This window comes from Nicotiana tomentosiformis, chromosome 3, assembly GCF_000390325.3.
Source record: "Nicotiana tomentosiformis chromosome 3, ASM39032v3, whole genome shotgun sequence".
In the NCBI taxonomy this organism is placed as follows: Eukaryota; Viridiplantae; Streptophyta; class Magnoliopsida; order Solanales; family Solanaceae; genus Nicotiana; species Nicotiana tomentosiformis.
In genome coordinates this window covers 144211912-144226909 of record NC_090814.1, presented here as the reverse complement: position 1 = coordinate 144226909, position 14998 = coordinate 144211912, and the positions used below count along the sequence as shown (strand labels likewise).

The 14998-nt window shown below is 34.1% G+C and overlaps 2 protein-coding genes across 2 annotated transcripts; both read right to left on the bottom strand.

Moving 5' to 3' along the window:
* Positions 1-364: 364 nt before the first annotated feature.
* On the bottom strand, positions 365-7868 carry LOC104089558 (protein disulfide isomerase-like 1-6). The gene is made up of 12 exons (XM_009594485.4): positions 7139-7868; positions 6566-6695; positions 5854-6019; positions 5442-5560; positions 4335-4415; positions 4161-4250; positions 3998-4069; positions 3844-3912; positions 2365-2445; positions 2010-2144; positions 803-856; positions 365-716 (listed from the first exon to the last, which is right to left on the bottom strand). Exons 1-12 carry the CDS (start codon positions 7636-7638, stop codon positions 621-623), a joined length of 1593 nt encoding a protein of 530 aa, XP_009592780.1. The 5' UTR covers positions 7639-7868; the 3' UTR covers positions 365-620.
* Positions 7869-9708: 1840 nt separating this feature from the next.
* Positions 9709-14079, bottom strand: LOC104089557 (uncharacterized). The gene is made up of 3 exons (XM_009594484.4): positions 13382-14079; positions 10915-11100; positions 9709-10406 (listed from the first exon to the last, which is right to left on the bottom strand). The coding sequence occupies exons 1-3, from the start codon at positions 13844-13846 to the stop codon at positions 10125-10127; spliced, it is 933 nt and encodes a 310-aa protein (XP_009592779.1). The 5' UTR covers positions 13847-14079; the 3' UTR covers positions 9709-10124.
* Positions 14080-14998: the final 919 nt, after the last annotated feature.

The following is a 14998-nucleotide window of genomic DNA, read 5'->3' as shown; positions in this document are numbered from 1 at the left end:
AAGGTTAAGTTATAAAGTCCCAACTCTGTCATTAGACACTTAAAACGATTTATATATGGTGATTATTGAAAGTCAAATCAAACGATGCAAAACCCACTATGTATTTTAGGGTCACTTAGATTTTTCCTAAAATATTTAATTGAAGATGGGTGGCATTAATAGAAAATTAAATGGAAGAAGGCTCAGCTCTTAAGATGTCAAGTCAACCTTGACAAGGAAGACGAAAAAGAATTGTTCTATTAGAAGCAAATTCCATTAGACTTGTGCGGTTGACCATTTAAAAAAAAAAAAAAAAACAGATTGGTTTGTAGATATTTGGAATAGAGAAAATTACTGACCGGATAGCTGATAGACTGATACACTGTTTTGGGTATTCCAATGAGATATATTATGTCTGCATGTTTTTACATGAGTTTAAATTCACATTTTGGAAGGGGTTACAGAAATATTCATGTAAATGAAGTTAATTCTAATTGGAGTAGTAGTACTAGTCTACTCAACTAAATTCATTCATTGACCAACTCTATGAAATATCTACTCATATAACTAGCACATCTCTATATGCTGTATAATTCTCCTTGTCTTGAAAAAAATTGGCTTATCTGCATGAAACCTTTTTCCTATAGTTCATCTCTGATTTCAGGATCTTGTGCTTTCAAATTCTGGTTGATGAAAGCAGCCAAATCTTTTGCGCTTGATTTTGTAGGAAATGGTATCTACATAAGGAAATTCAATTAGGAAACCATTAAAAGGCGAGCAAGATTAATAGAAACCATCAAATTGTATTGTCATTAAAACTTACCGGCTTTTTCTTGTCATCTGCTGAGTAGAAGAGAAGCGTTGGATAGTCCTCAACCTGCATGTTGGTAAGAGCAAATTCAATATTAAAAGCTCATCAAAATCTTAAAAATACTAGTCATCTTCGTGCCATTTGATGGCACTTGTTTTGATTTTGTTTCTTTCCTTATTATGGTGCATTTTTAAGATACTGCTTGTGGCCATATTTATCAGCGTAAAAATGGGATCTTTGCAGTTTATGCCTCGTAAAAAACTGTGGTATAAAGGCCACTTCATGCTTGACAAGAAATAATTCAACTGTATCTCTAGCACGAATAAAAATGATAGAATTGGTGCGAGACTGTTTCAAGGTATAAAATAATGTAACAGTCCAATTAGGCAAGATTTGCTGATGAAAGAAGTAACCATAACAAATCAATCAACAAATGCACACTGGGAGTTGGCTGCCAGAAGAATTCATGCAGTGGACACAAAAAGAGCCAAGAAGAGTTGAAGGCAGAATCCTCTGAACTGACGGAAAGGAAGAAACTCTAATAGAGGAGACTTGTGCCTGTTCCTTATCTGGATTTCTAAGGTGAATATTCTAGATATAAAATTGCGTGTGGATCACATAGTCCACAGTCAAATAATCTGAAGATATAGATCTCAGGTTTCTAATGAAAGTAAATACCTGGCCAAAAACATTTCATTACCAGCATAGTGTAGCACAGAACATCACGCTAGTATCTTATTAGTGGTGGATATTGACTTTGAGGACCATCAATCTGAAGTAAATTCTGGAGGAATGGTTTATCATTTTGACATCCCTTTTCAGGAATTGTCTATTAAATCCTTGCTCTATATCCGGTCCACTTCCCTGAAGTGGAAAACTTAACGTTTCGTCATATATCTACAGACGCTAAAGGGAGTCGTCCGCAAACTCCATAACACATAAACGAAGCATATACTACTACCAGTTTTTTTTCTGCTAGTGGTAACCTGGTGCATGTTGTGAATAATCTTGGTCTGAGAAGAATTTAAACGGGAATCATGCTCAGTGAGGATTCATATTGCCGACCCTAAATTGGGACTGAGGCATAGTTGTTGTTGGTAGCTTAATGTGTACTCCAGACGTGACTGAATATTCAAGCTGAACCTTTTTCCATCTTAAACATTAAAGATCTGAACACTATCAATTTAAAGCAAAGGAGTAAAGTATTTATTATCCTCACCTGTAAGTTTGGATGTTCATTTAGGGAAGCATCTATCCTTGCAAAGATCAAGTTCGCCAAACCCTTGAAATGCTTGGCCAACTTCTCCATTTGCTTGCTTGTGGTTTCACAAGTTATGCACCACGGTGTGTATATCTTCAATACACAAGCAAAGATAGATTATTATGGAACTATAAGATTATCCACATCACAGAACATGTTTAATGTGATTTACTCAATAAAGGAAGAAATATGGTTCCCAACATATTTCTGTCATTTTTCCTCGGCAGATAACCAAATGCTCAAGAACCCTAACATATAAGAATGTGAGACTGAACTCTTAACAAGTGTCTGATCTGTGTAAAAAAATACAAACCTCTAGAAGAATGTTTTCAGGGCTGTTCAGGATCAATTCATCAAAGGTCTTACCAACAACTGTCAGAATGCTCATGTTCTTCTGCAATTATGGAGCAAAGGATTTTGGAGTTAATAAAACGCTCTTTTATAAATATAACAATATCATATTTCCCTTAGCTAATGTCAAGCGAAAAGAACAGATCAAAAAACATAAGCTGCTTTTGTAATAGAATGTATCATATGAAACAATTTTGGGATTAGATCAGAATAGAGAACTTGATCAAACAGCATAACAAAATCTAGCGCAGAGATGAGGCAGTCCACAAAGTATGTTATGGAACTAAGGAGGCTCCAGAACATAAATTGATGCTCCAGTAGAATGGATGGTTTGTATGTGTGCTTTAGTGCAAAGGGCAAATACATTCCCAGACACCCTTTTTTGCCATGTTATAAGAAAGTTGAGGTTTTGTTAAGTAACTTTTTTTTGGTCGTTGTGACCACCATCAGTGCCAGCTAAAGGAAATCATTCCATTATGATCCCATTCAACCAGTCATTGACTATCAGATTGGTTCTGATCATTTTTCATGATCAGCAGTCAGCACAGCATGATTACTGTGTTACTATAGGAGTTCCCGCTGCCTCCTTTGCATTCTTGCAGAAAAACTATGAAATACCTATCTTAAGGCTACTTCACTATCCTACTTCACTTCCTCATCCTAGTGACTCTGGATCTGCCCTTGCAATATATCTAACTTGCTCCCCATTGTCGTCTTATTATTGATCAAGTGTGGATATATCTGAAAGCTAAGAAAATACTAGGCATTTTAAATGACAATCTACTGCAGGTGCCCAGATTTGTCTGCTTAAAGATGACTCCAACTCACAGTCCAATTTGGGTTAGTCAAGTTTCTCTCTACACAACAAAGGATGGCGGAAAGGAAAACAAAGGAAAACATTAATCTATAGGCTATCCCTTATCAGAAAAAATAAACATTAACCCATTCCATTTTCAAAATACCGCCTTGAATGTTTATTGCTCCATCTAGAAGGAGATTTTCAAGGTACAAGTCCTTTATAACTATATTCCCCAAAGCATATATATATATATGTGGTTCCATGAGATAAGATGGACTTGGCTAGCATTGAGCAACCTAGAGAGTCCACAAGTAAGATTTGAAGTCGCTGGGTTTTAACTATTTGTCTTATGATGTTCAAATGCTAAATAAACAGCAGCGTAATTTTTCATATTTTCCTCTTCCGGTTATTTTTATCATGTGCAACATTCAGTGATAAGTCATTCCAATAAGTGGATACATTCTCCTTAAATCCAGAGCATCTTTCAGTCAGTTATTTGGGAAATTACCACACCATTATGCTAGATACGAGCAATACTACTAAAATAACTTGAATTAGGCAAGCTAAAGAACTGTGGTATCATGTTTTCCTATTGCTGAAACATAAACTGACATCATGAGATTTATTGTTAACAGAACTTACATTATCAGGAATTGGTTGTGATTTGTAGTATGGTGACACACTCCCACTCAGAAGACCTGAACAGAAATCCTGCAGAAACCGATCAACAATGTGAATTTCAAATCACAATTCAAAGAAGCCTAGAAAGAGATGACAAACAGAGAGATATTAATACTTCTATGCTTGTTGGTGTGGCATCTGACTCCAACAAATACTTCACGTTGCTACGGTAGTTGAAAGATATTACCTGTGCATCCATACAACGGAAAAGATTGTCTGAGCAAACTTAAAAAATAGCTTGTATCGAGAAGAGAAAAATAATTCATGAGAGAACTGACGACAGAGGCTTTTGATTCTTCAAGACCAAACATAGTAAGGAAGGGTTTTGCAAGATTGTCCTCTCTAATATCTACAAATATGAACATTATCTGCAATCAAAAGCCAGCTGTCAATTACACAGATCGCAGAAAGGAAGAGTAATCTGCTTCACTAGATCCAGATAAGAAAGAAACCTGTGATTTGAACTTTCTTGCAACGTCTTGCAAAGGTTCTACAAGTTTCTTGAAGTCATCAGGCTCAGCAATGACCAATACCTATATGGCATTGAAGCATAGGTAGATCCAACAGTTATCACAAGCATATTAGTGCATGATTACAGTCTGCTTAAAAAATGCAAGAACTAATATACATTATACGTGTTGGCTAAAGAGATGAGATTTTCCTCACAAAAATGTTTAATAGACACAAAATCTCTATCCGACAGCAAAAGCTAAGTCCAGGATTGGTATTAAACAACTATAGAGGCTCGCAATTGCTTCTATAAACCCGTGGCTTAAACGAGCTCGCAATTGCTTCTCCAAACCCGTGGTTTAAACGAACTTCTTCGGTAGTTTCTTCCCACACAACAACAACAACAAACCCATTGAAATCCCACAAGTGGGATCTGGGAAGGGAAGGATAATGTACACGCAGACCTTACCAGTGGCGGAGCCAGGTATTTCATTGAGGGGAGTCAAAATATAAAGAAATAAACTCACCAAGAAGTCAAGGGGTGTCATTATATAATAGATATACATATTTTTTTTTAAAATTACCGAGCTACACAGTGTAATTTTCTTGTGAAGGGGTGTCGCTTGACACCCCTTTGGTGCATGTGGCTCTGCCACTGACCTTACCCCTACCTTATAAAGGTAGAGAGGCTGTTTCCGAACTCCTATTACAAAAGATGTTTAACATATATTGGTGAAATTAAAATATCCACACAAGAAAAGAGAAGAGATTATTGGTGTTACGGCTGACCTTCTGCTTCTCATGGATAAAATTGCTAACTCTATACCAGCCTAAATATGAATTAAATGAAATCAACACTTGGATATACAAGTGCCTCCACAAATATCAAAGGACTAACATTGTTTCAACAGTATAGGAGACCAGAATCATACTTCTGAGATCAAGGCTTTTGTTTTCTTCACCTTTCTTTCATAAAGAAACACAAGTCTCCGTATTATGAGATACTTATGAAGTGCTCGAGCATATGAATTATAATTACACGGAGATGTCAAATACTTTTGGGAAACAGAAGATGATATAAAGTACAAAGAGTCAGACACAACAGTTACCTGAAGTTTGTTTGAGCTGGAGTAAACTCTAGCAGCATTAAGTTCAGTAAGTACTGTAATTAAGGGGAACTTGTTATCATCCAAAAACTGCAAGATTCCTTCTGTACTGAAGGTTCCTTCTGCAAAGCACATTTGATGCGAATAGTGAGGTTATATTAAGCAACACAATTCTACTGAAAAAGAAGAAATCAAGTTTAGATTCAAACATGACAGCAATTTTCCTAGTCATCAAGGAATGATATTTCCATCTATCTATACAAGCTTTTATCTATCCAATGAATAAGTAGTTGTAGATTTAATTGCTCCTCTTCAGGCATAGTCAGGAACAACCATCCATTGTGAGAGAATGGTAATGCTTGAGCAAGAAAAGGCTGTAAAAAGCAACTACAGAATCTAAAAATAGAAAACATACCATATTCAGTGTATTTTTCTGGCTCACTTTTAACAAGACCAAGGAAAAGATTGGTTGGCTTAAAATTGGGGAAGAGGTGCTTGGCAATCTCTGCATTGCTAGTTTCCACAAACTGGATTTCATTGTCCATTTTGGCTGCTTTTGTAAATTCATCATAATAATGTCCCTGTGTGATTATACATGAGGCAATTTGCATGTCAGAAGCAAATTCCACAATTTTTTTTGTTCAGTAACCTGTTTATATTTTGCTGAGATGCGGGAAATTCGACTAAAACAAGAAGCAATGTAAACACCGCAACTGCCGTTACTTATCTTTTATGCACTATAAAGCAGAAGACTTTTATATGAAATGATTTTAACCAAATCCAGAGTGGTTAAATGATTGAAATGGAGGAGCGTTAGAGTAGTATGCTCATGTGCTACCGATAGGAAGATACCAAATAAAGTTAAAGGCATGATTGATTGATTGATAATTCCCGATGCCAAGATGTTGAAAAGGGCTTCTTTCAATCAAACCTAATGCTCAGTTTAAGATTTGAAGCCCCTAGAAAACGTAGTACATTTTAACTTAGTAGATATGATAAATTCTTTCTTTCAATTTTGTACGGATAATTAAACTACACAAGTTTCCTGACAATTATTTTAGATGTATCAACTAGATGCCAAAAGAGAAGAAAGAACAAGTAAGAGATTTCAGGAACTAAAATGTTACCTCAAATTTATCAAAAAGACCAACCACAAACATGGAGTACTTCTTGAGAAAGTGGCTCGCCTCAGCATCCGAGCTAATTCTAATAACAGGTACCCCTGTCTTCTTCCTTGCCCAGATAACAAGTTCTTCCCTGATTGACATGGGATGCCACAGATATAAATCAACTAATTTGATGCACATACAAAGAGTACAACATAAAGAAGCTACATAAGTTTGTCCTCCTAATCTTATTAACTTACTCCAACAAAATAATGAAAGAGTTTAACTTCTGTGCACCGAACTTACACAGTAAAACATACTTGCACAATCTAAATCATTTATTAGACAATTATATGTAAATCTCTCAATTAACAATAATTTGATAAACTAGTAAAAATAGTATAACTAACAGGTTAAAATTTAGAAGAATTAACCTAAATAGTCGCTCCCCCAACATCTTAAACTAAAAATAGCCGTTGATGTACGTGTATAACCGCATATAATGAACAGTACATAACGAATCCAATTGGCTATTTGTGTAATGATCCCTAAAATTTACACCGTGAGTATACATAACATAAATAAAATGCTTACGCGGAGAATCCACCAGTATAAGGTTGAGAAGTGCCGTTAACAAACAGAAGCAGAGTGGGGAACCCTTTGATATCAAGAGTTGAAGCAACCTTAGGGTAACGTTCAGCATCAATCTTAGCCATTAAAAGATGACTTCCCAATTCCTTAAGAGCAGTAGCAGCCTCAGCAAATTTCGGCATTAGCTCAGCACTCCTTACGCACCACGGCGCGTAACCCAAAACCAGTACATACTCATTCCTATCAATTGCCCTTTTAGTATTGTCATTGTTTAGCTCAAGTACTATTCTTTGGGCCTTACTTACAAACTCAGATTCAGCGTTTTGCTGATGTGAATCTTCTTGTTCGTCCAATGCTATGAGTTCTTCCAAAGCTTCCACGTCATCACCACCGTCATCAGATAAATCCAGCTCGGACGATATTGACGGAGCCAAGAAGCTAAGCAAGAGAAGGAGGACTAAGGAGCAAAGGATAAATCTTGAAGTGGGCTTTGGATTATACATGATAAAGTATTTGAGTGTAAAGATCAGTCAGTTCTTGTTGGGATTTCTAGTTTTCTACTGAAAAAAGCTGCAACTTCGATTAGGATCTATGTGGAATAAGGTGATATTTTGAGTGATGAAAATGTGGGGGAAAATGTTGAAGATCCAAAAGTGATGAAGTGAGAGAGAGAATGAAAAAGGAGGTGAGGACACGGAAGAAGTGGGGGGCGCATCGCTGAAACAGTTTGACCGGAGTTTATATATAAGTACAGTAGTTAAATTTAACGTCAATCGCGCCACCGTTTAGCGCTATCCCTCGACTAACATTTATTTTAAGAGATTTTACCGCTTGCATTGGGGAACCGACGTTTGAAAATTTTACAATATATATTATTCAAACTATAAACTTATTTATATAATTGAAATCTTTTCAGAAAAAATCAAGTTGTTATGTAAGTTGTTTCTGCAAGCTGCTGTGTAAGTTGTTACTATATCGAATATAGATAATCTTATATCGGGGTAATGTTTATTCATAATAGAGTACCGAAAGGATAAGCTCATTGTACCAAATATAGATAATCTTTTATAAGGGGTAATATTTATCCATAACGGGGTACTGAAAGAATAAGCTCATTATACCAAATATAGATAATCTTCTACGAGGTGATATTTATACATAATGGGGTACTGAAAGAATAAGCTCATTGTACCAGATATAGATAATCTTCTACTGGGAGTGATGTTTATCCATAACGGAATATCGAAATGATAAGCTTCTTCATGAGACTTATTTCCAATAGAGTACTAAATAGATAAACATATTTACGGCGAAATCTCATATAGATAAGCTTATTTTTTCCAATAGAGTACTAAATAGATAAACATATTTACGGCGAAATCTCATATAGATAAGCTTATTTACAACGGAGTATTAAATAAACATCCATAATATAATATATTTATAACACATAAAATATTTCTTTTTGTAGTTGCAGGAAAAATATTACGTAAATACTAGCTTGACTCCCAATTCCATAATTAGGACATCTTCCATTATTTACGTAAGCGGCTACACAAATTAGAACTTGTAATGTCTCATATTATCAGTCGTGGTTACTAAAAATAGTTGTCTCAAATTATTTGTCACTTTTTTTATTTAAGACAACATTAATTATTTTTTTTCTTTTCCTTAAAGACTAAAACACTTAACTTTGTTCAAATACCAGAGAAGAAAGATTAAATATTAAGACATGAATAAAAGTAAAGTAGTCAAAAATTTATCCTAATTAATTTTTTTTAAGAGGCGTATACAGTAGAATCATGACAGATAATATGAGACAGATGGAATAATAAATAGATGAGGAGACAGATGGAATAATAAATAGACGAGGATGAAATCATTCTAACTGAATGGAGAAGAGTTAAATTTAATTTGAAGAATTAGTAAAAGTTAAACCCCATGAAGAATTAATTCTCCCTTGATAAAGTTAAACTTCTTTTATTTCCTACTTAAGAATGCTTGAAAGAGAAAGTCTTAATCTCATCAGTCCCTTCGTTTTTCTTTTTGCAACTTTCCCTTGTGTGTATAATAACTCAAATTAGTTGAATAATACTAGTAGTTTGTTAAATTGGATAACATATACTATATTGTTTCGGCTTCCAATTTAGGTTAGTAATAATTTGTTAAATTGGATTACAATAATGAATTTTTTGGACCTCTGATCCGGCTGGATTGAGCTTGGACTGTGGTCTCTACTCAAATTAGATTATGACCTAAACCAGTCTAAACAGTCACAAAAAAGTTGAACACCGCTTAACAAATAAAGCAAATATTAATTTGGGATAGAATCTGGCCATCACCTCATATCCGAACTCAGTGTACAAGTAGAATTGTGACAATAAGTCAAATACTACTAGCACAAAATTCCATGCACTAGATTTATTCCGCTGCTAGCTCCTCGGATCAAGCTTACATTTCCCAGAGAATGTATAAAAGTAGAAAGATGACTAGTGCAGTTTTCAGTTTTGAGCTTTAGAATTGCTAGACCACTTGTAAGATATAATCTTCGCATCTCATAGTAGTATGATACCTGGAATAAACCTGATGTATGCTCATTGAAAAATCCAATCAAACTTATGTACACCATTCAGCTTACAGGCAACAACTTTTACAGTAGCATCTAAGGATTCAAGAGGAAAAGCTATCTTATTCATATGAAAGTATTTCTCAAAATTGAACTAACATTTACAACAACAACAACAAACCCAGTATATTACCACAAGTGGAGTCTGGGGAGGGTAGTGCGTACGCAAACGTTACCCCTACCTAGTGAAGGTAGAGAAAATGTTTCCAATAGAAACTCGGATTAGAAAGAGTGAGAAGACGAGGAGGGAAGAAGAAGAAGAAAGAGAAAAGGGAAGGTAGAGAGTCTGTTTTCAAGAGATAATTTTACAGAAGGTTGCTGCACACAAACTGGAAACAAAGTAGGCATTTAGTAATTGTGAATTCAGCTGTAAACACAAGAATTCTTCTTGAACTTGATGGGTTTAGAGCTAGTAGAGTCAATGACCAAATCACACGAAATCTGCTTTTTGTTCTTCGTCCTCACTAATTTCCCCACCACATCTCCACGCGACCTGATTTCAAAGTCCAATTTTAATGGAACTTTAAAACCACCATTATTTGATGCATCAAGACCTGATCCAGCTCCATACAAGGGAAACTTTGTTGATTCTATGTTCACTAACACAGCCCGCCTACTCTTCCTGGGTTGATAATATTTTTTTAACTGCAAACCAAAGAAAAAATGAAGATTATGAAGGTATAAAGGCATTGGCTGAATTTCTCGACAAACTTCAAATATTTGTAAAATAAGGCGTTTGTCAAAACGAGGAACCTAAGATCAACTTAAGTGGTGACCTATCAGTCGATGAAATTGATGAAAACCATGGGAGATAAAAGTTCAAATTCCATCATAAACAAAAAACACTATGTGATTTCTCGGAATGGTGGGCAGACTACTCAATGTCTGAGGTAAGAACTATCCAGTAGAATAGTTGGGGTGCGCGCAATGGTGATCCGAACATTACCGTTATAAAAAAAGGTCAACTTTAGTATTGTTGTTTCTTCATTTTTCAACTCCTAATACAGGAAACTGAGAATGACACTGCTGACCTCTCTAGTCCACAACTTGGTACAGGTACATACAAATCATTTAGCAAAGAGAAGGTAGAACACCAAGAAGGAGAGAAATTGTTACCAAGAAAAGGAAACGAAGAAATATGCCGAGAAATTACCTGACCAGAGGCAACAGTGATATCTGAGTAGATGAGATTGACGGGGGTGGAGCTAACATGAATGCCATAGAATGTAGCAGGATTGTACACGCTTATTCTCAACGAGCCGTTCACTGTCATCATCTTAGTTACAACTCCAGAGAAGTCCGAACCTTCACCGATGTAGAAGTTATTCACAGCTAAACTCTGAAAAAAGAAAAACATACAAATATAAAATTAGTCAACTTTCTTGAACTGAACTCACAATAGTTGATTTTTCCATTGAAACATACTAACTGGGGACTGCTGTTGAATATAACCATGTCAATTTTGGATTTCACAGCTACTAATTCAGGAGTAGTTCAGTAAGTGTGAGGATGATGAAAGTGGCGGTTGTATTAGGTTAAGTAGTACCATTACAAGCTTGAAATCACGCAGGAATTTCACACAACTACATTCCTATCCACTCTATTTTTTCTAAACCTTATTTCAATAATATAACTTCACCTGTGTGAGCTTGATCATACGGTAAATTCCAAGTTCGAATAAAAGAGGAGGATTGTGGTAGGTTTACAATCAATATAAATAGATGGAGATTGAGGATATATATCGCCCACCCCAATTTGCTATTTAAGGATTGAGGTGTAATTGTTGATGCTATCAGTGGTGGAGCCACAATCAAGGAAGGATGTTCAATTTAATTCCTTCATTAAAAAAATTCTACTGCACAATTAGGGCATAAATAATTTTTTTCGGATGTATATAAACTTTTGATTCCCCTTGACATAAGGGAAGTTCTCATTATAGTGACAAATGTTGTTTAAAAAATTATTTTAGGTTGTAAGTTCTAATCCCCTGGTTCAAATAATATTATTTTTTTTAGTGCTGAAAGCAGTAGAACCTACTACCTACTACCCATGGCACAAAAGCCAAAAGTACTGCCAACGAAAGAAAGAAAAAAAAGCAGAGAAAATGTTCCCAATTAATTGGACTTTCTAATTCTGTAATCATTTACAGACATTAAATCTAGGCTTCAACAAGCCATTTCTCAGAATTGACATTTTTTGCAGACAGCTTAGCATCTTTCCTAGCAACTACACCCTCATATTCCGAGTAAATTTTATGGGTAGTCATTCAACTTTGTGTTCATTACCCAAAAAATATTTTTCTTTCTTTTGTTACGTAAAAGCCATTCAACTTTGTGTTCATTACCTAAAAGTCATTTTACTATGCTCTAATTATCACAATAATCACTTTGACCAAATTTTACAAACTTTTCACCTGAAAAGTCTATTATCCCCTTGACATTATAAATCCTCTCATATATGTAATACCTTCTATATTATAAGCTATACAATATACTTTTATCCAGATATTTTACTTATAACTAAAATAACTTAATATTATTTTATTTATTATTTTTATAATATATTCGTATATTTAATTTTTTCTTAATATTAATTTTCAAGATATATAAGTAGCATTATTAATTTTGTCAGTAACACTACCGTGAACAAATATCAAGTCCACTTTCTTAATCATGCTTAATGAAATATGTTTAATGAAAATTAAAAAATCAAAGCTCATTAATTTATCAGCCAAGCCATACCCATTAATATAATAAATAAAATACCCACATTTAGCAAAATGACACATTAGATTAATACTTTCAAATAAATAATATTAACAGATAAAGCTTTAAAAAACTTAATATTAAACACAAATATCATTTGTTAAACAAATCTGTTTTTATTATTTTAAATAAATATTAAAAAATAAATATTTTTTTATCATTTTTATATTTAAAATATGTTCATGTTTGAATATGATTAAACAAATTGAGTGCCATGGAAAAATGAAATGTATGGTATATAGTAAAATACCTAGATAAAAATATAGTATATAGTATATAATATAGAAGGTATTACATAAATGAGAGAATTTATAATGTCAGGGCATAATAGACTTTTCAGGTGAAAGGTGTGTTTTGGTCAAAGTGATTATTGGGATAATTAGAACATAGTAAAATAATTTTTGTGTAACAAAAAAAAGAAAAATAACTTTTGGGTAATGAACACAAAGTTAATGACTTTTAACTGACAAAAGAAAAAAATTAACTTTTGCTTAATGAACACACCCATGAAATTTACTACAGTATTCCGAACACTAAACTTTCAAAACAGAGGAAACAAACCCACTTCTTTTCCCAAATAAATCAAAAAAATTACTCATTCTATAAGGGATGTTGGGTAATAAGTAAAAATAATTTTCGGATAAAAATTTAATACTGCCTTATCCTTGTTTGGTAACTAATCATAGATAAGTTATCCCGTAATTTTTAAAAATAGTAACAGGATAACTTATAACTTTCAGGGGATACAATAGTAATTGAATAATAATTACAGGATAAAACAGTAAAATTATTTTATAATCAATAAGAAATAAAACTAGCATAATTAAACACCCCTAAAAGAGTAAAGAAACATACCCTGACAGTAATCTCTGCCTTGTACGGACGTCCAGCGCCCCAAATGATAAGGCAAAAGATAGAAAACAGAACAATAAATCCCAATAGAGCCAACAACGCTTGACACCGCCGAGTTACTCCCTTATCATCATCATATTCGTCATACTTACCCTCTTCCATAATCACATTACATTCCGGCCACCCTTTATCATTCCTTTTCCGGCCATTTTTCCGGCCGGACGACGACCTAAAGATGCCGGAAAATCGACTAGCAGAAGAATTCCGAGAGTGGCGTCCAAATGAAGGGTGTGAGGGAGATTCCATTGGACTATTGAAACTGGGTGTCGGTTGCATATATGTTGATTTGTCCCCATCGTGTGAATCTCTTGACGGACTTTGTACGTAGTAAACTGGCCTTTTTGGTGACCTTGACGGTGAAGATGGAGCTAAACTTGTAATATCTGACTCTGATTTTGTGTGCAACATTTTTCAACAAATTAAACCTTGTATAATTGTAGTAGTAGAATTCTGAACAAGACTATATTCAATTAATTTTGAATAAGCTCGTGAAAATTTTAAGGAATTCTTCTCATATGCTAAAAAACCACATGAATTGTGTGATTTATAGTGTGTTTTGTATGATTTGCATGGGAATTTTTTTAATCGGCAGAGTAAAGAAATGCTTTGTAAAGAAACAGAGAAGCAGCAGAGCAAGTAGAGTAAATGAAGACCGAGAGACAAGTAGACGGAGGTTTGGAAGGCGTCCCGACACCGAACCTGATTCCGAGCCTAAGCAATATGGTTGGTTCGGAAATAAGTGTCGGCAGCCTCTTGTCACTGTCGAACCCGATGGAATAATAAACAAATTAAAGCTCTTTTTTGGGGGGAAACAAATTGTTGTGGTGTTGAACCAACTTATTAAGAAATGATTTTCTATCTAATCAGTTACCGACTCCCTTAATCTATTTTATTTTTGATCCGTTTAAAAATAAATACTCTTTTCTAAATTTAAAAATAATTTTGCTTAAACTTACAATTCTACCATTAATGAGAAACTTTTATAACCACACAAATACTCTATGCCCCTTTTTGAATTGTTTAGGACCACAAATTCCAAAAGTCTTCATTTCTTCTTAAACTCCGTGCCCAGTCAAATATGTTTACATAAATTGAAATGGAGGGAGTATAATTTAATTAATCAGAAATTAATCTTGTAAGAATTTTATAATTTTATTTACTAACCGTCTGTAAAATGTGTTATATAACTAAAATAATATTAACACCATAAAATCATTTTTTTCCAAACTTGTGCTCTGTAATTATTCTATCAAATATCAGCTACTTTCCATTAAACTAAGTTAGACAAATAAAAGAAATCCACTTAACATTATATGTCTTTCTAAGAATAAATCTTTAGTTTATATCTCATTTTATTAATACTCAATACGTATAGGGCACCTTTGGTGCAACAAATTCATTAAAGTTAGGTATTGATAATACTTTTGAATTTTAGACAAGCTACTTAATTTAAATCTTTCAATTTATTATACTTGTTCACTAACCACTGCCCTATTCTGATACTTCTGATCTCTTCCTCTTTTTCTTTTTTCAAATTACGAAAGCAAGTAAATGTCAAGT